The sequence below is a fragment of the Mizuhopecten yessoensis genome, unplaced genomic scaffold (assembly GCF_002113885.1).
Source record: "Mizuhopecten yessoensis strain PY_sf001 unplaced genomic scaffold, ASM211388v2 scaffold3853, whole genome shotgun sequence".
Lineage (NCBI taxonomy): Eukaryota > Metazoa > Mollusca > Bivalvia > Pectinida > Pectinidae > Mizuhopecten > Mizuhopecten yessoensis.
This window is the reverse complement of record NW_018405252.1, coordinates 32,419-57,466: the sequence shown is the minus strand read 5'-3', so window position 1 is coordinate 57,466 and position 25,048 is coordinate 32,419. Positions and strand designations below refer to the sequence as shown.

The 25,048-nt window shown below is 37.1% G+C and overlaps 1 protein-coding gene across 1 annotated transcript in view; it reads left to right on the top strand.

Annotated features, from left to right (window-relative positions):
* Positions 1–18,363, top strand: part of LOC110448123 (golgin subfamily A member 6C-like) — an 18,734-nt gene extending 371 nt beyond the window's left edge. The window contains exons 2-9 of the mRNA XM_021494187.1: positions 4,413–4,469; positions 6,985–7,107; positions 8,461–8,649; positions 11,541–11,687; positions 11,944–12,005; positions 14,330–14,429; positions 14,901–15,119; positions 17,980–18,363. Of these exons, the coding sequence (XP_021349862.1) occupies positions 4,413–4,469; positions 6,985–7,107; positions 8,461–8,649; positions 11,541–11,687; positions 11,944–12,005; positions 14,330–14,429; positions 14,901–15,119; positions 17,980–18,047 (965 nt within the window). The 3' untranslated portion in view covers positions 18,048–18,363. The remainder of the gene's footprint in view (positions 1–4,412; positions 4,470–6,984; positions 7,108–8,460; positions 8,650–11,540; positions 11,688–11,943; positions 12,006–14,329; positions 14,430–14,900; positions 15,120–17,979) is intronic.
* The last annotated feature ends 6,685 nt before the right edge of the window (positions 18,364–25,048 follow it).

Here is a 25,048-nt window from a genome sequence, read left to right as displayed (position 1 = left end):
TTATTCGGGAGGGGGAGGGGGAGGGGGAGGGGGGTGGTGAGTAAGCGACAATTATTAGGGAGGGGGAGGAGGAGGAGGTGGGGATGGATTTGTTCACGGACTACATGTTAGTTGTTGCGGGTTTTCGGTATGTTCCAGCGCGTCAACATCAATATCCTCCTCAATATTTCCGATTACATACATTACTATTACACACACTATTATACCGGCACTGATCACCAGTATGTATCCTACCGAGTATATGGAATACTACTTTTACAGTGAAAATTAAAACCTTATTAACTTTTAACTTTATCTCTCAAGTCAATACCAATAGCATCTCCTAAATTAACATAAACGTGTGCGGTGTTCCATCATTTTCGGAGCTAATAATGTATAACACAGGGTAGGAATGGAGTTCCACTTACTAAGTATAAACAGGCCAACATCTCCTTCCCAACAATGTTTTATATCTTATACTACAAGTGGGTCAAGTCTAGTTTTGAAAATGCCAATAGGAACCAACAGAAATACTTCTTGATCTGAAATTTACAAAAAATGGGGCTATTGAGATGTTTTGGGCAATCGTCAAATAGATTGCAAATGTTTTAGTTTTTATAGATTTAGGTCTGTGATTAAAAGAAGCCTTTTGCCATTTTCGAAGATGATCAAAATTAGATATATATCTTAAATTTCTATCAATGTTAAAATTAATTCTAAAAATGCATTTTCTGACTTAATATTGTTTAGCTTATGCTTATAATCATAGTGGACTAATAGAGAAAAAGAAAACTTCATTTCTATTTTAAATTTTAAAACCATTGTGAAATAAGTAGGCCTATTTCAATTTATGATAAACACTCTTGTTGGCCCGGATGTTAGCGCACGATGGGTCTTAATATGGGAGTAAACTGGAGTACCCTGGAAAGTGAATCGGGCACGTGAATCCAATATCTTTGTACGTCTGATCGGGGAATCGGAATCGAACCCCGGACGTCTTGGTGAAAGGCTGGTGTTATCCATAGCGCCACCCGATTACTCAAAAAACGCACTGCATATATCCACAGTGTATCGAAATGGGTACGACATTTATAGCAAGTGGACCAAAGTAGGTACCGCAACCACAGTGGACTAAAGTAGGTACCATATCTACAGTGGACCAAAGTAGGTACCATATCTACAGTGGACAAAGGTAGGTACCATATCTACAATGGACCAAAGTAGGTACCATATCTACTGTGGACCAAAGTAGGTACCATATCTACAGTGGATCAAAGTAGGTACCATATCTAAAGTGGACCAAAGTAGGAACCATATCTACAGTGGACCAAAGTAGGTACCATATCCACAGTGGACCAAAGTAGGTACCATATCTACAGTGGACTAAAGAAGGTACCATATCTACAGTGGACCAAAGAAGGTACCATATCTACAGTGGACCAAAGTAGGTACATGTACCATATCTACAGTGGCCCAAAGTAGGTACCATATCTAAAGTGGACCAAAGTAGGAACCATATCTACAGTGGACCAAAGTAGGTACCATATCTACAGTGGATCAAAGTAGGTACCATATCTAAAGTGGACCAAAGTAGGTACCATATCTACAGTGACCGCAACCACAGTGGACCAAAGTAGGTACCATATCTACAGTGGACTAAAGAAGGTACCATATCTACAGTGGACCAAAGTAGGTACCACATCTACAGTGGACCAAAGAAGGTACCGCAACCACAGTGGACTAAAGTAGGTACCATATCTACAGTGGACCAAAGTAGGTACCACGTCTACAGTGGACCAAAGTAGGTACCATATCTAAAGTGGACCAAAGTAGGAACAACATCCACAGTGGACCAAAGTAGGTACCATATCCACAGTGGACCAAAGGAGGTACCATATCTACAGTGGACCAACGTAGGTACCATATCTACAGTGGACCAAAGTAGGTACCACATCTACAGTGGACCAAAGAAGGTACCGCAACCACAGTGGACTAAAGTAGGTACCATATCAATAGTGGACCAAAGCAGGTACCATATCTAAAGTGGACCAAAGTAGGTACCATATCCACAGTGGACCAAAGTAGGTACCATATCTACAGTGGACCAACGTAGGTACCATATCTACAGTGGACCAAAGTAGGTACCATATCTACAGTGGACCAAAGTAGGTACCATATCTAAAGTGGACCAAAGTAGGTACCACATCTACAGTGGACCAAAGTAGGTACAATATCTACAGTGGACCAAAATAGGTACCATATCTAAAGTGGACCAAAGTAGGTAACACATCCACAGTGGACCAAAGTAGGTACCACATCTACAGTGGACCAAAGTAGGTACCACATCTACAGTAGACCAACGTAGGTACCACATCCACAGTGGACCAAAGTAGGTACCACATCCACAGTGGACCAAAGTAGATACGACATCCACAGTGGACCAACGTAGTTATGACATCTACAGTGGACCAAAGTAGGTACCACATCCACAGTGGACCAAAGTAGGTACGACATCTACAGTGGACCAAAGTAGATACGACATCAACAGTGGACCAACGTAGTTATGACATCTACAGTGGACCAAAGTAGGTACCACATCCACAGTGGACCAAAGTAGATACGACATCCACAGTTGACCAAAGTAGATACGACATCCACAGTGGACCAAAGTAGGTACGACATCTACAGTGGACCAAAGTAGGTACGACATCGACAGTGGACCAAAGTAGGTACCGCATCCACAGTGGACCAATGTAGGTACATCCTTACAACAGTAGATCTAACGACTTTTATTCACGGTAAGTTTGGCTTATGTAATGCGAAAAATAGGAATTTGGAAAAACTTAAAAGTAGTCCCATAAGAAACAACGTTCATACTAATATTGACAGACATTACAGAACTCGCAACAAAACACTAAATTAAATTTTGAATTGTTCAGTCTTGCAATGCTTTAATACATAACAATATTCATAGTAATGTACTACATCGTACTATACTACAACATAATCTATGTATATACGTATAGATTAGTCCGTAACAAAGTGTGGAAGACGACAAACAGTCTATTTACAGTAGTTGTAATTCGTGTACAAAATCTGAAGTGATACTGATGTAGATGGTAGTGATGATGTGATAACTGAACCAAACACAGTTTTTATATACAAAGAGTAGCTTATGCATCTCCTATTCATCCGAAGTCGCATGTTTGCAGGATTCAGTCAATGGGACTTAACTGTGGATGCCGTCTGTAGTGGTTCTGTGATTTCTATGTGTTATTATGTAACTGTGGATGCCGTCTGTAGTGGTTCTGTGATTTCTATATGTTATTATGTAACTGTTGATGCCGTCTGTAGTGGTTCTGTGATTTCTATATGTTATTATGTAACTTTTGATGCCGTCTGTAGTGGTTCTGTGATTTCTATATGTTATTATGTAACTTTTGATGCCGTCTGTAGTGGTTCTGTGATTTCTATATGTTATTATGTAACTTTTGATGCCGTCTGTAGTGGTTCTGTGATTTCTATATGTTATTATGTAACTTTTGATGCCGTCTGTAGTGGTTCTGTGATTTCTATATGTTATTATGTAACTTTTGATGCCGTCTGTAGTGGTTCTGTGATTTCTATATGTTATTATGTAACTTTTGATGCCGTCTGTAGTGGTTCTGTGATTTCTATATGTTATTATGTAACTTTTGATGCCGTCTGTAGTGGTTCTGTGATTTCTATATGTTATTATGTAACTTTTGATGCCGTCTGTAGTGGTTCTGTGATTTCTATATGTTATTATGTAACTTTTGATGCCGTCTGTAGTGGTTCTGTGATTTCTATATGTTATTATGTAACTTTTGATGCCGTCTGTAGTGGTTCTGTGATTTCTATATGTTATTATGTAACTTTTGATGCCGTCTGTAGTGGTTCTGTGATTTCTATATGTTATTATGTAACTTTTGATGCCGTCTGTAGTGGTTCTGTGATTTCTATATGTTATTATGTAACTTTTGATGCCGTCTGTAGTGGTTCTGTGATTTCTATATGTTATTATGTAACTTTTGATGCCGTCTGTAGTGGTTCTGTGATTTCTATATGTTATTATGTAACTTTTGATGCCGTCTGTAGTGGTTCTGTGATTTCTATATGTTATTATGTAACTTTTGATGCCGTCTGTAGTGGTTCTGTGATTTCTATATGTTATTATGTAACTTTTGATGCCGTCTGTAGTGGTTCTGTGATTTCTATATGTTATTATGTAACTTTTGATGCCGCCTGTAGTGGTTCTGTGATTTCTATATGTTATTATGTAACTTTTGATGCCGCCTGTAGTGGTTCTGTGATTTCTATATGTTATTATGTAACTTTTGATGCCGCCTGTAGTGGTTCTGTGATTTCTATATGTTATTATGTACAGCATGGTTCTGTATCTAATGTTACAGACAGGGTTCGTCGATTGTTCCATAGCAGTAGGCGTGATATTCTACTACAGCTGGAAGGTAAGGATTACAACATAAATGTGAAACTTATAACTTACACAAAATAACTGCGATCTCTTCATGTTTAAAAAAAATCACCGGAACTTAAACTTATATACAAGTAGTCGTGATTATTATAATGTTATACCATGTCATTGTGTATATGTATTATAATGTGTTATCACGCTATTGTCTATGTGTATCATAATGTGTTATCACGGTATTGTCTATGTGTATCATAATGTGTTATCACGCTATTGTATATGTGTATCATAATGTGTTATCACGGTATTGTCTATATGTATCATAATGTGTTATCACGGTATTGTCTATGTGTATTATAATGTGTCATCACGCTATTGTCTATTTGTATTATAATGTTATACCATGTCATTGTCTATGTGTATTATAATGCTATTGTCTATTTGTATTATAATGTGTTATAATGCTATTGTCTATGTGTATTATAATGCTATTGTCTATTTGTATTTAAATGTGTTATCACGCTGTTGTCTATTTGTATTATAATGTGTTATCACGCTATTGTCTACATGTATTGTAATGTGATATCACGCTATTTTCTATGTGTAGTATAATGCTATTGTCTATTTGTATTATAATGTGTTATAATGCTATTGCCTATTTGTATTATAATGTGTTATTACGCTATTGTCTATATGCATTGTAATGTGTTATCACGCTATTGTCTATGTGTATTATAATGTGTTATTACGCCATTGTCTATATGTATTGTAATGTGTTATCACTCTATTGTCTATGTGTATTAAAATGTGTTATAATGCTATTGCCTATTTGTATTATAATGTGTTATTACGCTATTGTCTATATGTATTGTAATGTGTTATCACGCTATTGTCTATGTGTATTATAATGCTATTGTCTATTTGTATTATAATGTATTATAATGCTATTGCCTATTTGTACTATAATGTGTTATTACGCTATTGTCTATATGTATTGTAATGTGTTATCACGCTATTGTCTATGTGTATTATAATGTTATTGCCTATTTGTATTATAATGTGTTATCACGCAATTGTCTTTTTGTATTATAATGTGTTATCACGCTATTGTCTATTTGTATTATAATGTTTTATCACTCTATTGTCTATGTGTATTATAATGTGTTATTATAATGCTATTGTCTATTTGTATTATAATGTGTTATCACTCTATTGTCTATGTGTATTATAATGTGTTATTATAATGCTATTGTCTATTTGTATTATAATGTATTATAATGCTATTGCCTATTTGTACTATAATGTGTTATTACGCTATTGTCTATATGCATTGTAATGTGTTATCACGCTATTGTCTATGTGTATTATTATGTGTTATCACGCTATTGTCTATGTGTATTATTATGTGTTATCACGCTATTGTCTATGTGTATTATAATGATATTGCCTATTTGTATTATAATGTGTTATCACGCTTTTGTCTATTTGTATTATGATGTGTTATCACGCTTTTGTCTAGTTGTATTATAATGTGTTATCACGCTTTTGTCTATTTGTATTATAATGTGTTATCACGCTTTTGTCTATTTGCATTATGATGTGTTATCACGCTATTGTCTATTTGTATTATAATGTGTTATAATGCTATTGCCTATTTGTATTATAATGTGTTATCACGCTTTTGTCTATTTGTATTATGATGTGTTATCACGCTATTGTCTAGTTGTATTATAATGTGTTATCACGCTTTTGTCTATTTGAATTATGATGTGTTATCACGCTATTGTCTATTTGTATTATAATGTGTTATCACGCTTTTGTCTATTTGTATTATAATGTGTTATCACGCTTTTGTCTATTTGCATTATGATGTGTTATCACGCTATTGTCTATTTGTATTATAATGTGTTATCACGCTTTTGTCTATTTGTATTATGATGTGTTATCACGCTATTGTCTAGTTGTATTCTAATGTGTTATCACGCTTTTGTCTATTTGAATTATAATGTGTTATCACGCTATTGTCTATTTGTATTACAATGTGTTATCACGCTATTGTCTATTTGTATTATAATGTGTTATCACGCTATTGTCTATGTGTATTATAATGTGTTATCACGCTATTTTCTATGTGTATTATAATGTGTTATAATGCTATTGTCTATGTGTATTATAATACTATTGTCTATGTGTATTATAATGTGTTATCACGCTATTGTCTATGTGTATTATAATGCCTTTTTCCATTTCACACCCAGTATCAACCCGAGACTGCAATATCAGCCCAAGGGCTGGGTGTGGTATGGAAAAAGGCATGTTTTATTCTTTTTATTACATACTTACTTATAAAAGCTACTTTCTTATGATCTTTTTTTTTTTAAATATCGAAAAACGAAAAATTTCCAAAAGGGGTGTGATACGGTTTTTGTGGGCTGATACGGGTTTTGGGGTGTGATACGGCGTTTGTGTATATGTATCATAATGTGATATCAAGCCATTGTTTAAATGTCCACTTTGAATAATACAGTGCACTGTTTATGTTCTTTTCATAGCAAAGCAGGATGCGTTGCTTCACAGAGTATCGCAGATATCGCAGAGTATCGCAGAGTATCACAGAGTATCGCAGATATCGCAAGATCATGGGGGGCATGACAAATTGAAGGAAAAACTGGAAGGTGTGTGAGTATGGACAGCTACCAATAATAAAGCAATATTACCGATCATTCCTTTTATATAGCAATAATATAAATCATATCACAGTTTTACCCATCGTAAAATATTACTTATGCTATAACAATCTGGCTAATTATATCACAATGTTACCAATCATATAACAATGTTTATTTTTATATAACAATGTTACTAACTGTATAATAATGTGAGTAATTATATCACAATGTTACTAATTATATAATAATGTGAGTAATTATATCACAATGTTACTAATTATATAATAATGTGAGTAATTATATCACAATATTACAAATTATATAACAATGTGACTAGTTATATCACGATGTTACTAATTATATAACAATGATACCAATCACATAATAATGTGACTAGTTATATCACAATATTACAAATTATATAACAATGATACCAATTGTATAAAAATGTAACTAGTTATATCGCAATATTACAAACTATATAACAATGATACCAATCATATAACAATGTGACTAGTTATATCACGATGTTACTAATGATATCACAATGTTACCAATTATATAAAAATACGACTAGTTATATCGCAATATTACAAACTATATAACAAGGATACCAATCACATAACAATGTGACTAGTTTATAACAATGTTAGTAATTGTATAACAATGATACCAATCATATACAAATGTGACTAGTTATATAACAATGTTAGTAATTATATAACAATGATACCAATTACATAACAATGTGACTAGTTATATAACAATGTTAGTAATTATATAACATTGATACCAATCATATAACAATGTGACGAATTATATAACAATTTTACTAATCATATAGCTACAATAACAATATATAACAATTTTACCTAGCATATAACCGTTAACTATTATACAACAATGCTACTTATTATATTACAATGTTACTAATCATATATTGCAGTACTAGGAATTATTAAACAATACTATCAATCAAATGACAGTACTGACGTCATCAAGTTTCCTTACCCCAAGAGCAATAAATGTTTATTTATATTGTAATATATACCAGTAAAACAACAATACAGTTGATCAGGGTGATGTGCCTATTTAGTGAGCTTAGTCACCCAGAACTCACGTGTGATTTATAAAGGAACATCGATTGAGAGAAATATGACTGGGGATACTCGAGTTCGAGACGGCACACACCATTTTCTCGTCACATGATCAATATCATCCAACCAGATAGGTTGTAACACACAAGAAGTATAATAGTGTACCCCTTCATACAGGAATGTGTATTTACCTCCACAGGTGCAGTGTGTAGTGTATGCCTTTTCAGAACCGAAATGACGTTCACCTTTCCTTTGTCGACAGAATCAGAAAAGGAGCTCAAGCACAGACTGGAAAAGGGACAAAAACACGAGAGGAAACTTGAGACAGATTTGCAAGAATTGACCAATCAAATCCATCAGCTCGACTTGGAAGTTGTCCGTCTTAAAATGGGCAACCAGCAACTAACCAACGACAAGTCCCGTCTGTCTCACCAGCTCGACGAGTTACGAGGTTTTATCCATTCGTGTATTGCCATAAAAAATATAATGATTATAGCGATTGCTCTTCGAGTAATGTATTGAGCGTTTTTCTGTGTATTAATGCATCGAACGGTCCAGTTGACTTTTTATGTATAATTTGAAAAGTGTTACTCCTGGGCCCGTAGTCATGACACCATTCTCATGCTCAAGCAGGGATTTTGTGCTCCAACCAGCTTTCTTGTGACTTACTTAAATCATGTCAAACGATCAACAAGTTAAAATGTAATGATTGAAAACAGTACTTGGCTTTAGGTCTCTTCAAATGTTTTCCAAATCAATGACAAAATAAGAGTTTATTATTTATTTATAACTGGAACAAGAAATCATGCTTGAGAGCAAAATTCATGCTTCAGTATGAAAACGGTTTCATGAATACGGGCCCTAGTTTTGATTGTAAAAATAGAAATGATTTAATGATTTGATTGATTTAAGGGCAACAAAAGATACGTTGATATTTACATTCTTTATTGACATTCACACAATACAAATGTAACGACTGTTTTCGCAAACTGGAGTTATCATCTCATGACTAAAGGCACGTGACAAGTTTCCATGATGTTGACAACATGTGGGCGGAGCTATGCAAATTTTCCGCAAACGAGACACAACTGTGTGACGTCATTAACAGTTCATGCCGCCATTCCTATTGAACTTTAAATCACACGTTGATAATTTTTGAAACGAAATTTGTGTCTGTTGATCAGATTTTTTAATCAAACAGACTGTTATTGAAGGAATAGTTTTCTATTTCGGTCTGGTTATGAGGTGATAACTCAAGGTTAAATTTATCACATATTTCTTCGCCATCTATTTATCACCTCAAACCACACCAAAATAGAAAACTGTTCTTTAAATAACTATGTTTGTTTGAAATCAAATTATGTTTAAGTTTTGCTTACATTTCTTGCTGTTAATGTAAACCAGGCAATTGAAAGGTTATATGAAGATTATACAGTACATACTCCTCTTGTTTCCTTTAAGTATCAGTCAAAACGCATCAAATCAAGAATGACAACGTTAGATAAAAGGGTAAAAATAACACTTTACTAGTATATACTTGAGTATAGTCCATCGCGACGGTTTCTCTTTTGATCATTGCAATATCCACTTTTTCGAGCATTTAATCATTGCTGATTGTTTTTGTAGTCTACATTGCTGATTGTTTTTGTAGTCTACATTGCTGATTGTTTTTGTTGTCTATATTGCTGATTGTTTTTGTAGTCTACATTGCTGATTGTTTTTGTTGTCTATATTGCTGATTGTTTTTGTAGTCTACATTGCTGATTGTTTTTGTAGTCTACATTGCTGATTGTTTTTGTAGTCTACATTGCTGATTTGGTAATGAAAGTACAAAGTTGTTTAAGAACACAATTAAGTTCCCCTTGTCGTTAAATATTTCCAGTGATCACTATGTCTAACTGTCCCCGTCCATAGATTTACTTGTCTGTCCACGTCCATAGATATTATTATCTGTCCACGTCCATAGCGCTATTTGTCTGTCCACGTCTATAGAGCTACTTGTCTGTCCGCGTCCATAGAGATTATTGTCTGTCCGCGTTCAAAGAGCTTATTGTCTGTCCACGTCCATAGAGGTTATTGTCTGTTCGCGTCCAAAAAGATTATTGTCTGTCCATGTCCAAAAAGCTATTTGTCTGTCCCCGTCCATATAGCTACTTGTCTGTCCACGTACATAGATATACTTGTCTGTCCACGTCCATAGCGCTACTTGTCTGTCCACTTCCATAGCGCTACTTGTCTGTCCACGTACATAGATATACTTGTCTGTCCACGTCCATAGCGCTACTTGTCTGTCCACGTCCATAGAGCTACTTGTCTGTCCGCGTCCATAAAGATTATTGTCTGTCCACGTCCATAGCGATACTTGTCTGTCCACGTCTATATAGCTTATTGTCTGTCCACGTCCATAGAGATTATTGTCTGTCCACGTCCATAAAGATTATTGTCTGTCCACGTCCACGTCCATAGCGATACTTGTCTGTCCACGTCTATATAGCTTATTGTCTGTCCACGTCCATAGAGATTATTGTCTGTCCACGTTCATAGAGATTATTGTCTGTCCACGTCCATAGAGCTACTTGTCTGTCGCGTCCATAAAGATTATTGTCTGTCCACGTCCATATCGCTACTTGTCTGTCCACGTCTATAGCGCTACTCGTCAGTCCACGTCCATAGAGATTATTGTCTGTCCACGTCCATAGAGCTACTTGTCTGTCGCGTCCATAAAGATTATTGTCTGTCCACGTCCATAGCGCTACTTGTCAGTCCACGTCCATAGAGATTATTGTCTGTACACGTCCATATAGATTATTGTCTGTCCCCGTCCATAGATCTTATTGTCTGTCCACGTCCATATAGCTTATTGTCTGTCCACGTCCATAGAGATTATTGTCTGTCCACGTTCATAGAGATTATTGTCTGTCCACGTCCATAGAGATAATTGTTTGTCTACGTCCATAGAGATTATTGTCTGTTCGCGTTCATAGAGCCTATTTTAGTCCACCGCCATAGAGCACAGTGCCTGTCCTCAAATTTTGTTTTAATGGTAGGTTGGGTGGCTTTCTAACAAGTCTGATGAGCACTATTGAAGGCGCAACATAACTGGTCAGAGAGAGACTTGATATGCTATTGCTTTTCTGTAAAATATGTATAATATAGTATCCGTACATGTCTATCGGGTGTATTTGAGAAGCATTTAAAATTTAAATATTATTGACGAACGTTCACTGGCAAGTTGGGGTGTATTGTCATGGCCAAATTGCTGTAAGGAAATATTTCATAAGGCGGGTTTTAATTATAGCGCAAATGAACACAATATCTACGTTCTTCTATTGTGTGTTTCAGAATCTCTTAAAGAAAGCAAGCATAGCATATTTGTGTTGGAAAAACATAAAGCCGAGTTAAAGAAAAATTGTAATACACACAATGATCGCATCCGAGAATACGAGCGCAGCCTGGAAAAGTCTGATCTAGACAGAGGCCGACTTAAAGGTGGGTGATGACTATCAGGTCGATACATAAAAATATGTCGACCTCGAAATAAGTCCGTAATTGATAATTAAGTTTCGACTTTGTCAGAAATAATATGTTTACATATACTGTACCCTGGCTTACTATACTTCATTATGTACTGCCGACAAAAATTTAAGAAAGATTTCAGATAAAATTTAATATTGAACAGCATGTTTTCGACTGTCGAATGATATTCCTCAAAACGCATATCTTTTTCTTCAATCGTCACCTGAAGGCCTTCTGGAGACAAACGAGGAGTTGGTACAGAAACATACAAAGGACCGGGGAAAACTGTTGGTGAGTGAACAAATTGGCATTGATCACACTGATAGCAGACTAGTTAATAATTAATTGTTCTCGTGTCTAAGTGTAAAAACACTGAATCGATAGGGAACAAAATGTATTTATTTACGGTATGCTACCGCCAAAAGAAAACCCCTCGTGTATTGATATTGCTGAAGTGTGTATTCAATATTGTGTGATAAGTCCTAAAATGGAATTGTCCTACATCGTCTTGAACATTGACATTTTTTTTGTATAATGTATTCATTTAACCCATATGCTGTACTGCGTTCGGAAATAGAAAGCTTATAACTTGAGCACTGTCGTAAGGAGACATACTTACCATGACCATGTTTAGTCAGGTAAAAGGGTACGCTACGTAACTCAGCCATGTCACAGATAAGGAGATGTAATAGAAGCATCATTAGTTTAGTTAGAACGCAGGCATATCTTCCTATATGTTCTGATTATAGTCCATATATATTTAATCATAATAAATAACAATGTTTTTGATGTGACGTCACTCCAATGTTGTTGTGAATCTCCTTTCATCACTTTCCAAAAACCTGTCAATGCAGTTTTCAAAAGTGATCAGATTTGGTACTATAAAGTTTCCTCAGATAAATGCCATTGACCTACTTTAAAGGTCAAAGGGGTCAAATATGTAAAACCATTTAAACAACTCCTTCTGAATAACCGGATGGCTAAGAGTAATGATAGTTGGCCTTTGTGTACCTGGCATGAACTGCTATAAACTTTCCTCAAATAAATGACCTTGACTTACTTTCAAGATCGCAAGGGTCAAATGTGTTAAAAACCTTTATACAACTACTTCTAAAGAACCAAAAGTCATAGAGCAATGACATTTGGCCATTCGGTACCCGAGACAGTGTGTACATTTCTTTCAAATAAGTTACATTGACCTACTTTCAATGTCACAGGAGTCAAAACCTATGTAATTAAAAACTATGTAAAAACTTGTAAAAACTACTTAATAACCAGGAGACCAAAATCAGTGATTTTTGTCCAGTAGGTATCTGGCATGATGTTCTACAAATTTTCCTTAAATACATGACTTTGACCTCCTTTTAAGGTCACAGGCATCAAATATAAACTTTTCTGATAGCAATGCTATTTGGTACCTGGGATGTAGTGCTATGAAGTTTCGTCAACTAGATGGCCTTGACATAAGTTAAGGTCACATTGGTGAAATATATTGAGAGCTTCGAGTGTCTTCTTCTAAATAACTAAGATACATATAGTGATAATACTTGGTCAAAATGAAATTTGGATGGAGCAGTAAAAGCTTACCTAAAATAACTAACCTTGATCTCTTTTCAAGGGCACAGGCATTAAATATATATATAAAAAAAAAACTTCTTTCGAATAACAAGGCAGCCCAAGGCACTGATAGTTGCCCAGAAGGTACCTGGCATGGACTGCTATAGACTTCCCAAAATAAATGACCTTGACCTACTTCCAAGGTTGAAGCCGTCAAATGTGTAAAAACCTTTAAACAATACTTTTATTGATCATAATCAAACTTTAGGCTGGTATTTTCGTTAAAAGATAATGACACGCAAGTTTGAATGTAACAAGTTAATGTCAGGTGAGTATTTCCGTTACAAATAAATAACAGGCTAGTATTCTCGTTAACAAGTAAATAGCAGGTAAGTATTAAAACAAGCTAATGACAGGTTAGTGTTCTTGTGATTAATAAATGGCAGGTAAGTGTTCTCGTAATAAATTAATGGCAGGTAAGTGTTTTCGAAACAAATTAACGACAGGTAAGTGTTCTCGTGATAAATTAATGATAGGTAAGTGTTCTCGTGATAAATCAATGGTATGCAAGTGTTCTCGTGACAAATTAAGGGCAGGTAAGGGTTCTCGAGACAAATTAACGGCATGTAAGTGTTCTCGTAATAAATCAATGGTATGCCAGTGTTCTCGTGATATAGTAATGGTATGTAAGTGTTCTCGTGATAAATAATGGTATGTAAGTGTTCTCGTGATAAATTAATGGCAGGAAAGAGTTCCCGTAATAAATTAATGGCAGGTAAATGTTCTCGAGAGAAATTAACGACAGGTAAGTGTTCTCGTGATTAATTAATGATAAATAAGTGTTCTCGTGATAAATCAATGGTATGTATGTGTTCTCGTGATAAATTGATGGCAGCTAAGTGTTTTCGTAACAAGCTCATTAAAAGTCTGGCAAGCATTCTCGTTACAAGTTAATAGCACGTTAGAAACCTTGTTAAACTAATAAAAGACACGATAGTGCTCTCACAAACATATCACTCTTATAAATGCCGTTTATACGTGTGATATAATGTCGTCAGGTGTACATGAAGAAGCGTGCGAGCCACCAAGAGGAACAGATGCGACTGCTAAGGGAACAGTTCCGGCGGAGGTTAGCGCAGGCGTACAAGGACCGCAATGGTAAGCGATGTGTCCTTAGCACCAGGGAAACGGCCTTTTATCATATTGCCAGCTCCAATGCATATCGGCTTACCACTGTACATTGTCTCATTAAAGATGACCGAATGAACGAATAATCATAATTTCGTCTTAGTGTCAAATGTTTCCGATCTCCCGTCACTTGCACCCTTTTTTGGGGGGATTTCCCTGTATCTGCTGATTATTTGTTCATTTTATCCAATAAGTCTTGTGTTGAGCTGGTTTAGTTGGTAAAGGTGTCAGCATCGTTAAAAAAACCCACGTAAAATCGTTTGCCTGATTGCTACCGTTGCTGACCTCTGACCTGAAGCGAGTTTTTTTAATCAATTTCTCAACAGAAAGGATACGTGTAATCTGTACGTCTTTTTATTGTAGGAAATGCTGTTATTCGACTGACAGCCGACAGTGTATTTCACTATATTAACGGTACATTAATCGGTTTTTGTTCTTCAGCCGATAAAGCGTTGACGTTCACGACTAACAGCAACGAGAAACTGGTGACGCGTCTAATGGAGGCGGAGTTTAAAGTGTATCGGCGGGAGCGCCTCGTGGAAGTACTGGCGGATCGGCTCCGCCAATACGAGGACGACTTTGACGTGGTAACGGCGCCTGAATGTGCGCCTTACTTGGACGGGGACTACAAGGGTACCACTAGAGCCGACCTGACGAGAAGTGAGTTCGTTCCGACAGTTAAAGAACAGAGTTATATAATAACGTCTGACAATTCAATTCCCAAAGTTACAGGGCATTCTACCTTCCTCCGAAATAGTTTTTGTCTTAAACAGATTAGGTTAATACAATTGGTGAGATGACTGATGATGATGATGAGAATGAGGATTTGTGGTTGGGTGAGTGGTGCATGTGTGTTCATGTGCTAATCTCATATATCCCGTAAAATGTTTGAAATAAACCCCCAAAAACGAAAAAACCCAACTAAGGAGTAGGCTAATAGTTAAGTATCCAATAGGCGAGTCAATATAAATACAATACATTACACTAAATCTTTACTGGAGGTAATCCAGTCTAAGTTCTGTCTAAAATGTTAGCAACACTTAACGTTTCTGTAGCGGCTGAAGCATCTAGGACAAATTAGATTATGACGTCAGGTTTCCTATCTACTTGTCGGTGGAAATCTGACAATATATATGCCTTTTTTTATGATCAGAGATAACTGACCATAAACAGGTGACAAGTGAGAATTCTGAAGTCTGCGATAATGACAAATTTCATGGATTAAAGTAAACTTACATATATCAAGAAAAAACGAGGACAGCGCGCTAAAGTTTGATTTTATCATAGTAATAACTAGTACTTGTCATTGAGATACTTTTTTACGCTCTGTAGTTATCGTTTACCGACAACTTCTGGTTAATGCTATCCGGGTAGATGTGAGAACAACTCTTGCTGCTTATATCATGATGTGACTTACAAAACCCACAATGACAAGCAGCATGTGTAACTTAATCGACTGTGGCGTCACAGAGAACAGGTCTGTGGCATCACAAATCAGAAAACCAGAAAAAGTAAAAATGGTGACTTTCGTCTCTCCTTTTTTTGGTCATAAAAGTGTGACAAAATGCGTTGTTTTAGATGATTGGTATGTAATTTGTTGGCAATAGAAAGCATTTGATTGAATCATTGTATACGTTCCATATATATTACAAGTCTTGGACAATATAGGGTTCATCGTTGTAGTTTATTCTACCAATCAAGTTGGACGTGATGCGGTGAATTGTAGTTAACATGTGATTCAAAAATAATGAAGGAGTCCTTTTCCTATCCGCCTTGTATCATTGAACCTTCATGTACCATCCCCGGAATCAGTTCCTAAATAATTTAAAAAACTGACCTGTTATGCTTGCTTCAGCCTCCTTTTCGATCTTGGGTCGCAGTAAATTGCTCATCCCCCTATAACAATGAAAGAATAAAACCATTTTAAAGTTACGATGTCCACATGTGTGTGTGTGTGTGTGTGTGTGTGGTGGCGGGGGGGTGGGGGGGGGATGGGTAATGTTTACGACCGGATCAAAGCTGCGTTTGTTATACCCCGAATCTCTAATACTCCGTATCTCTGAATACCATTTTGTCACGTATTCTACTCCGTAGCACTGAATACCAATCTGTCACGGATTCTACTCCGTAATTCTGAATATCAATCTGTCACGGATTCTACTCCGTATCTCTGAATATCAATCTGTCACGGATTCTACTCCGTATTTCTGATTACCAATTTGTCACGGATTCTACTCCGTATCTCTGAATATCAATCTGTCACGGATTCTACTTCGTATTTCTGAATATCAATCTGTCGCAGATTCTACTTCGTATCTCTGAATATCAATCTGTCACGGATTCTACTTCGTATCTCTGAATATCAATCTGTCACGGATTCTACTCCGTATCTCTGAATATCAATCTGTCACGGATTCTACTTCGTATTTCTGAATACCAATCTGTCACGTATTCTTCTCCGTCTCACTGAATATCAATCTGTCACGGATTCTACTCCGTATCACTAAACAGCAATCTGTGATTCTACGCCTCGTCTTTAAATATACAACATCTTCATTATGCCAGAGGTTAATCTTATTTACGTTCTCTGCACGGAGAAGATAGGAAAGCGTACCCCTTGGAACTTGAGGATGTTTATACGAGTGAATTTTAATTTTCGCCGCTTCTCTAAATACCGATTAATGTAATGCCTCGGTTCTATATGGCGGATTCTATAATGCGTTTTTTTGGTCTAGACCGTCGTTATTCGTCTAAAATAGTCTTCTACGATGCATATTTTATCGTGATTTTCCTCATCGCTTGATTTATCAGACAAGTCATAGTGCTAGTAGCATTCTTAAATCCCAACCTCTCACACTGATCAAATAACAACATTCATTTACTCACACTATTCGCTTGATACCTGCTGATACGTGTCCGAAGTTTTACTAATTTACTACGTAATCATGGAACAAATGTTTATCATACGTTTGCTATATATACCATGTATAGGGTGTTAAATATCACCGATAAGTATTGGTGGTATCACATTACAAGACACGACATCCCGCCAACATTGATGGCTGATTACCTGGTATACTAATTGCCTGTTAAGATTACAAGTATTCTCTGCCCTTTCTCCCCGTACTTATTAGCGGAGAAGAAAGTGGAAGGGCAGTGCTGTATCAAGTATACCATATGTTTGTACTTAACGCAAAAGACATGTGACACTTTGTATAAAAATATTATTTTGTATTGTATTATAACATCGTGTATATATACAGTCATATGACAGAAGGCCAATGTTGTATACTTTGAAATTAAAAGCCATACATTCTACCTGTTTGCAATAAAATGAACTAAATAATGAACTTTATCGAATGAACGTTGGACTCTGGGCGATTAAGATATAAAAAAAATGTGTAGGTGGAAAGAAATAGTCTACTTACAAATGGCATTTATAGTCAATATGAGTACTAAGTGGAAACTTAGAAACTCAGCACAAAGCTCTTGCTCTGAATGCCTTTCTTTTCCATTGTAGTGAACAGCGACCTGACATGCACAGATGATTCGGAATCGTCCACTATGACTTCAGATATTTCGTACTGATTTCAATTACCATGCTGTAAAACAATCGTTGAGCTTTCCTTGAGGTCAATGGGGTGAGGGATGATAACAAGGATGTCAAGAAGTAATTCTGATGAAAAAGAGACAGTGTAAACATATAAATATATATAGCTGCCCAGAAATAAAATAGACTTGCCTGTTTACCGTATGTCCGTCCTTAATCTTTGTTTTTTTTATTTGATACACTGGAACACTCGACAATAAACCCTCAGACAGAATCGACTTGGAGAAACTGATTTCGTGGCGTGGCTCCACTATATCTCTGATTGAAATGTGGTTAAAATTATTAAAACTATTTACACACACACACCTTCCTACTCCTTCAGCAGTTAACTAAATAGTACGGGTATGCCAGTCTGCGTATCGTGTTTCCATTCATACACCGTGCACTACAATCGGGAACCGTCGGCACTTTCCGTAAACGATAAAAACGTAAACGTTTACGGAGAGTGCCGACGGTTCCCGATTGCGTGCCGTTTCCCCATGGTAGTCTATATTTGTAAGTATGCGCTTGTGATAGCTGTTTTCATTAATTGAGTCTGTTAATTTAGTTTTGAAAATTCCCCATAAGTTGTTAGCATCTTATGTTAAGTATGCGTTTGTGATAGCTGTTTGAATGGTTACGAGGTCTGATGTGTTATATTTAAAATCCTATATTTATTATGCAGTATATCAACAAAATGAATGGTAGGTGGTCCCTTGACCATGCCTATTTCCCTCGGCTTCGCCTCGGGAAATAGACCTGGTCTCGGGACACCAACAACTTGCTATATCCCTCAACCCCATACAATTTACAAATTAAACGAGTATTACATAGTAATATGAAGTTTGATTATAAGTCTATCAAATCAACTTAATACTGGGGGATTAGATGAGATGACGTAGGTGGTCACGTGGTGAGTTTTGAAAGTACATATCGTTGAATACATTATGTAACTAGTCAGAAAATAGTCATCCTAGCATGGAATCAATGTTAGCATCTATGGCCAGAATTTTCTGAGTAGATAAGTCAATCATTTGGGCGTGGTGAAAAGGGGTGGGCATCTAATCCCTCAGTATTAAGTTGATTTGATAGAATTATAATCAAACTTCATATTACTATGTAATACTCGTTTAATTTGTAAATTGTATCAAATCAACATACTGAGAGATTACATGAGATTTTAGAGATAATGTATTCATCGATAAATAAAACCATAAAACCAGATCTGTAAGTCAGGCAGCAATGTTTGTTGCCTTGGATTACATATGCATGCATATACATAAAAAACACTGTCTCAATCAATACAACTCTTTTAATATGCAGTAAAACCAGTTTGCATTTGTCTAAATGTATAACTATGTAATAGCTGATAGCCTCACTTATACTACATATCCTGCTGACTGTCTTATAACTCTATAATTTAAATAATGACATTTAAACATTGTTTAATACACCATTACTAAATGAGGCACCATGATCCTGTGAATCTATCACTGTGTCTTTCCTATAGAATCTTTGAAATGTTGTAGCATTAGACCACCCGGCTGTTTTAAGAATTGTGTCCAATGGCACACCAGCCCGCAGGGCAGCACGAGCACCAGCAGCTCTAGTAGAATGTGCAGTAAACTTTTGAGTGTTCACTCCCGCAAACCGCATCATATTCTTAATCCATCTACTGATGGTATCCCGGCTAACTGCTTTGTGCGGTTTCATGGTACTGATAAACAGCCTGGTTCCTACACGAATATCCTTGGTTGCTAAGAGATATGCCTCTAGAGTTCTGACTATACAGAGACAAGGCTTGTCATATGCTGGTAGAGATATATTTTGTAAATGTCTACCCGGTTTACTTGTTTTTAACAAAGAAGAATACCTAATAACTACACTTGTTCTACTTTCTACTATACTAATATCATCTACTGCTAACAAATGTAAAGATTGTCCTCTCTGGCTACTTAGCAAAACCAATAATGTGACAGTTTTTTCAGTCAGTTGTTTCAATGTTAAACAGTCTAATGGATACAAAGTTTTCATAAAATTAAGTACTACTGCCACATCCCATGTTTCACAAGTCTTTGGTAGTACAGGTCTTGTTGCAAACACACCCTTCACATATCGTTGCACTAATATGTTTTCACCAATGTGACTATGGCCAGTAAGTCCACATAATGAGGAAATAGCAGAACGGGCTGTGTTTATGGCACTATATCCCAGATGTCTTTCAAACAGCTGGTGCAAGAAATTGATCACCTGATTTATAGGTGGATCAAAGAGATCACTTTGTTGCAGCTCACAAAATAGCACCCACTGCTTGATAATTGTCCAATATTGTCTTTTTGTGGTCTGACGCCAAGATGCTGCGATGACTGTAATAGCGTTTTCCGATAATCCTCTGTCAGCGAGCAATTTCCTGATAACCGGAAACAACCCAGTCTCAATTTTTGTAATGGATGATGTCGAATGGGCTGCGTCGGCATCACTAATGTCTGCTGATTCTTGGGAATGAGAAAAGATTGTTCCACTATCATCCGGAGGAGCAGAGGGAACCACGACTGTGTTGGCCACACTGGTGCCACAAACACCACTTCCGCTCTGTCTGTTAATACTTTTTTCAGGACCTCTGCCATCAAACTGAAAGGAGGAAACATATAAAATACATGTAAATCGCTTGACCAGTCTATAGAAAAAGCGTCGACAGCACAAGCATTCGGATCTGGTAAATATGATATATATTGAGGGGTTGATTGTTCACCCTTGAAGCAAATAAGTCAGTTGAATTGACCAAATCAAACTGTTGACTGATTAAGTCAAAGATATTGGGGTTTAACATCCACTCCAGGTCATCGTTTAATTTGCGAGAAAGTCTATCTGCCTGAACATTGTCTTTCCCTGGTATGTGCGATGCACTAATCCATATATTGCGATACACAGCCCAAGCCCATAGCTGTTGCGTCAGTTTGTTTAATTGCACACGCCTACCACCCATTTTGTTGATATACTGCATGGCTACCATATTGTCTATATAAATATGTACATGAATGTCAGACTTGTCATTGCAAAGACATTGCAAAGTCAGTAAGACTGCCTTTAGTTCTAAATAATTGATGTGGTAGGTTTGTTCTTCATATGACCAATGTCCTCCAGTTTTCCTATCCGAACATTTTTGTAGTCCGCCCCATCCTTTAATTGAACTATCAGTTTCTAAAAACAGATTCGGTTGAGGAACCGATATGGTCCTGCTGCTTGACTCGACATTATTTATCCCCCACTGTAATTCTAATAAAGTGTCATTTGACAACAGAAACCTTGCGTTGTAATTGCCAGCATTACATTTTAACACGCTGTCTTTCTCTATTTCTAGGAACTTGTAGTGTAATGGGGCATATAACACTCCTAGTTCTGAAGCCACCATTTTTCCTTTCACCTGTGAAAAGTCGCGTATGGTCACTTCACGTTTCCGCGTTAGCTTCTCACACATGATTTTCAAGTCAGAAGCCTTTTCAGGTAACAAAGACACACGCATCAATTTAGAATCTAACAGAAACCCTAAAAAAGAAATCTTCTGGACTGGAATCAGGACAGACTTATCCGGGTGAATGGTAAAACCCAACTGGTCTAAAAGTGTTACTGTCTGGTCACGTTTTCCAAACAATCAGCATAAGAATCGCCCTGTAGTAAGCTGTCATCTATGTAGGGAACGTTTAGATGTCCTAGTTGATGAAGCGTTGCAAAAACTGGTTTTAACAATTTTGTGAAGACTCTGGGGGCTGAAGTCAAACCGTTTGGAAGACACGTAAATTGAAAACACTGATTTTTCCATAAAAAGCGTAAATACGGTCTACAACTGGAATGAACGTTAACCGAATAGTACGCATCTTTCATGTCCACTTAGGCAAACCAGCAATCTGGCTTAATCATACATATTGCGTGTCTAAGAATGTAATACTTCTGGGCAGTTGGTGTTGTTGTTGTGGAATTGATTCAAATTCAATTTTATATCCTTTCACCACATCTAAAATCCAGTTGTCTGATATTATGTTTTCCCAATTGTGAAAATTATGTTTGATTTTCCCCCCAGAAAAGTTGTCTGGAGTGTTCACTAAATGCACTTCACAGTCAATGTCGTTCAGGTCTGTACCTGTACTTACCGGTACACAAGTATCTTTCCCCGGTATTGGAGGCAGTATTACTGTTTACGATATGGTCGACTGAACCTTCCCCGGCCTCTGGACAAAAAATTGTCACCTCCTTGAGTGTTGGTGTTGTGTCCATATTGTTGCTGACGGGAACTTGATGTGGGATACCTAGGGCTGAAGGGAATTGCCCGATTACTATATCCACTATGTCCTCAGCCTCTATTCCCATACGGCATGACTAATGTGTATGGATGACCAGCATATTGATGTCCGTGATGAGCTTTGTGTTGAAGTTTCTGACCCAACTTCTGGGTAGTATCCATCTGCTTCAGCTGAACCTCCAAATCATCACCGAGAAGGTTTTTGGTAACAGGCTTGTCATCATTGCACAAAGCTTTGTAGCATGGACGTAGGTCCGGCCTTAGAAGATATCTTCTTCTATATGATATGTCCGTGAAGGTAATCTGGAGAAGCTTGAATGTATCGTTTGCAAGTTTCAAGCATTCTTTTGTTGCTGTAGGATCAAGGCCTTTCCCTGATTTTGAACCCGACAATAGTTTGTCCAACAGTTGAGTGGTAGGGAATATGGCCTTCAAAAGGTAATTCTGTGACCTTTGGAGTTTTGCGTCCGTATCCTGCGTTTTCTTACGCAAAGTTGGCCAAACTTTCGTGTTCACTCTGGGTACCACGAAATTATCACAATTTTCTGGTCGAAAATATTGTCCTACAAGTGTTTTAGTCTTGTCATCAGCGACTCGTGCTTGAAAATTGCCATTAATAATTTGTGCGAGGTCCGAACTGACTGCAGGGCCACACTTGTCCTGTGAAGAGATTCCAGCGGATCTTCGCCATCCTCCTCACCGAGGTCTACCTCGTGTTCTGTCGACACCGCTGATTCAATCAGCTCCTCAAGCACATCCGTAAAATCATTCGGAGTTTGATCGTTATTAGTCACAGATTCGCCTGTACTCACGGCAGATGGACCTACGCGGTCCATTCCCGATAACGCCGACATTAAAAGTCTGTTTTGTTCAATCAAAACCTTGAGAGTACTAGTCTCATGTATTGACATGGGCGCCGCCATATTGGCTGTCACATTCTCGCGAGATCTCTCCGAAACCTCGGGCACTTCCTCATTTGCATATGAAGGGGAAGATGAAGGAATAGAAACAAAATGGCGGTATCCGCCCGACTCCTTAGGAGGTTTCCCCATTGCCGATGATGGCTGTTTGTCTGTAATTGAGTTATCAGACTGTCTTTGGGTCACATAAGAAGGAACCCGCTGCCCGCTGCCGCATTGAAAAGTTCGTCAGCCTCACGGGTCTGAGAAGGCAGCTGGCCTGATTGCTCGGCCAAGACACACGCACCCGATGCCCTATGACACAGGGTCAAGTTTGTTTACAAACAAACTGTCGAACTAACTCAAAGTTCTACGAGTCAAATCCCTCAGTATGTTGATTTGATAGAATAACTGTATAATAAATGTTAGTATCAATGCTGAATGCAATGATGCCATTGCTTCAACACTGAGTCGCGGTCACCGAAAAGCTTGAACGGGGCTCTCGAGGGGGGGAGGGGAGGGGTGTTCTGAGCATCGAACTCGCGCCGGGTAACAGTTTCGCTATAGAATTGTTTCATGACTATTTTGGGAACAGTCAAAACTATCATTTCGAGGTAGGGGGAAGCCCTGTGGAACTGTTTGCCCGAGGCCGCTAGTCAAAATGACTAATTATATTTTATATAGACTATTGGGTAATAATATTTAGTGAATCTTTCATGTTTATTCCAGCTCAAACTGTTCCGCAGTTTGTTTGAAGTTCTTTTATTTCAGTGCTTATGAAATCTTTTGTTATTGCGATGAGAACTCCACCATGACTTCATTCTTATTTATTGGTCTATAATGGCGACAACCATTATACAGTTGTGATGGAAAGTAGTCATATAATGAAGAATGTTGGTTTAACTAAGTTTATGTGCCAAAAATAATGTCAGTTTTAGCTGCATCAATGATTTCTAATAGTTCTGCTCTTTCCTTTTTTTAGAGACTGAAAATATTTGTTCCTAATCTTTAGTGGTCTCTTAGTTTTTAGTGAATTTGACTTTTTGCAGCTATTTTGAAAGTTATTGGTAGATTTCTTGTTTGATATAGGTGATGATGTAGCTTTTGGTGCACCTCTGCTGTTTACATTAGTGTCTATGAAGTTTGTTGGTGAGTTTAAACTTTCAAATGTATTTGATATATCAATTTGGGACGAGTTAAGGGAGCTTGCTGTAAAATGTGGCATACCGAATTCTATGGATGCAGTGCCAGCTAATATTGCTGCAATTGATAGTTTTATAGTTTTGTATATGTGGTTAGTTATACCTATATGGATATCTCTCACAACACACAAAAATCAAGAACAAGTACTTATCAACTGATCGAGTTGTTCGTGTGCCTGTAAATCTAAATGTGTGTACACTTTTGACATTTTGGAAGTAATTTTCGATGTCTAGTGTCAAATCATAATGAAAGATACCTACTGCGAAGAGAGAAGAAGAGTGCCGGCCAGCTCCACAAAAGCTTCATACCAGACTGCCTATATTTCAATTGACACGCGTGTTTATAGCAAACATTCAAGCAAAATGCACGTGTAAAACATTCTTGAACTATTCTGGAACAGGTCTGAGTTATTATGACGATATAACACTAGACTCGTAGGTCAAGAATGTTCCTAATTCAACTATCGACCGATCAACAGTTGTCTTACTACATAACTTTGGTAATACGAGGTAAACAAACTCCGGTTGTGCACACCAGACTGTCTGTACGTGAGTACTAAACAAACCCCGGTTGTGCACACCAGACTGTCTGTACGTGAGTA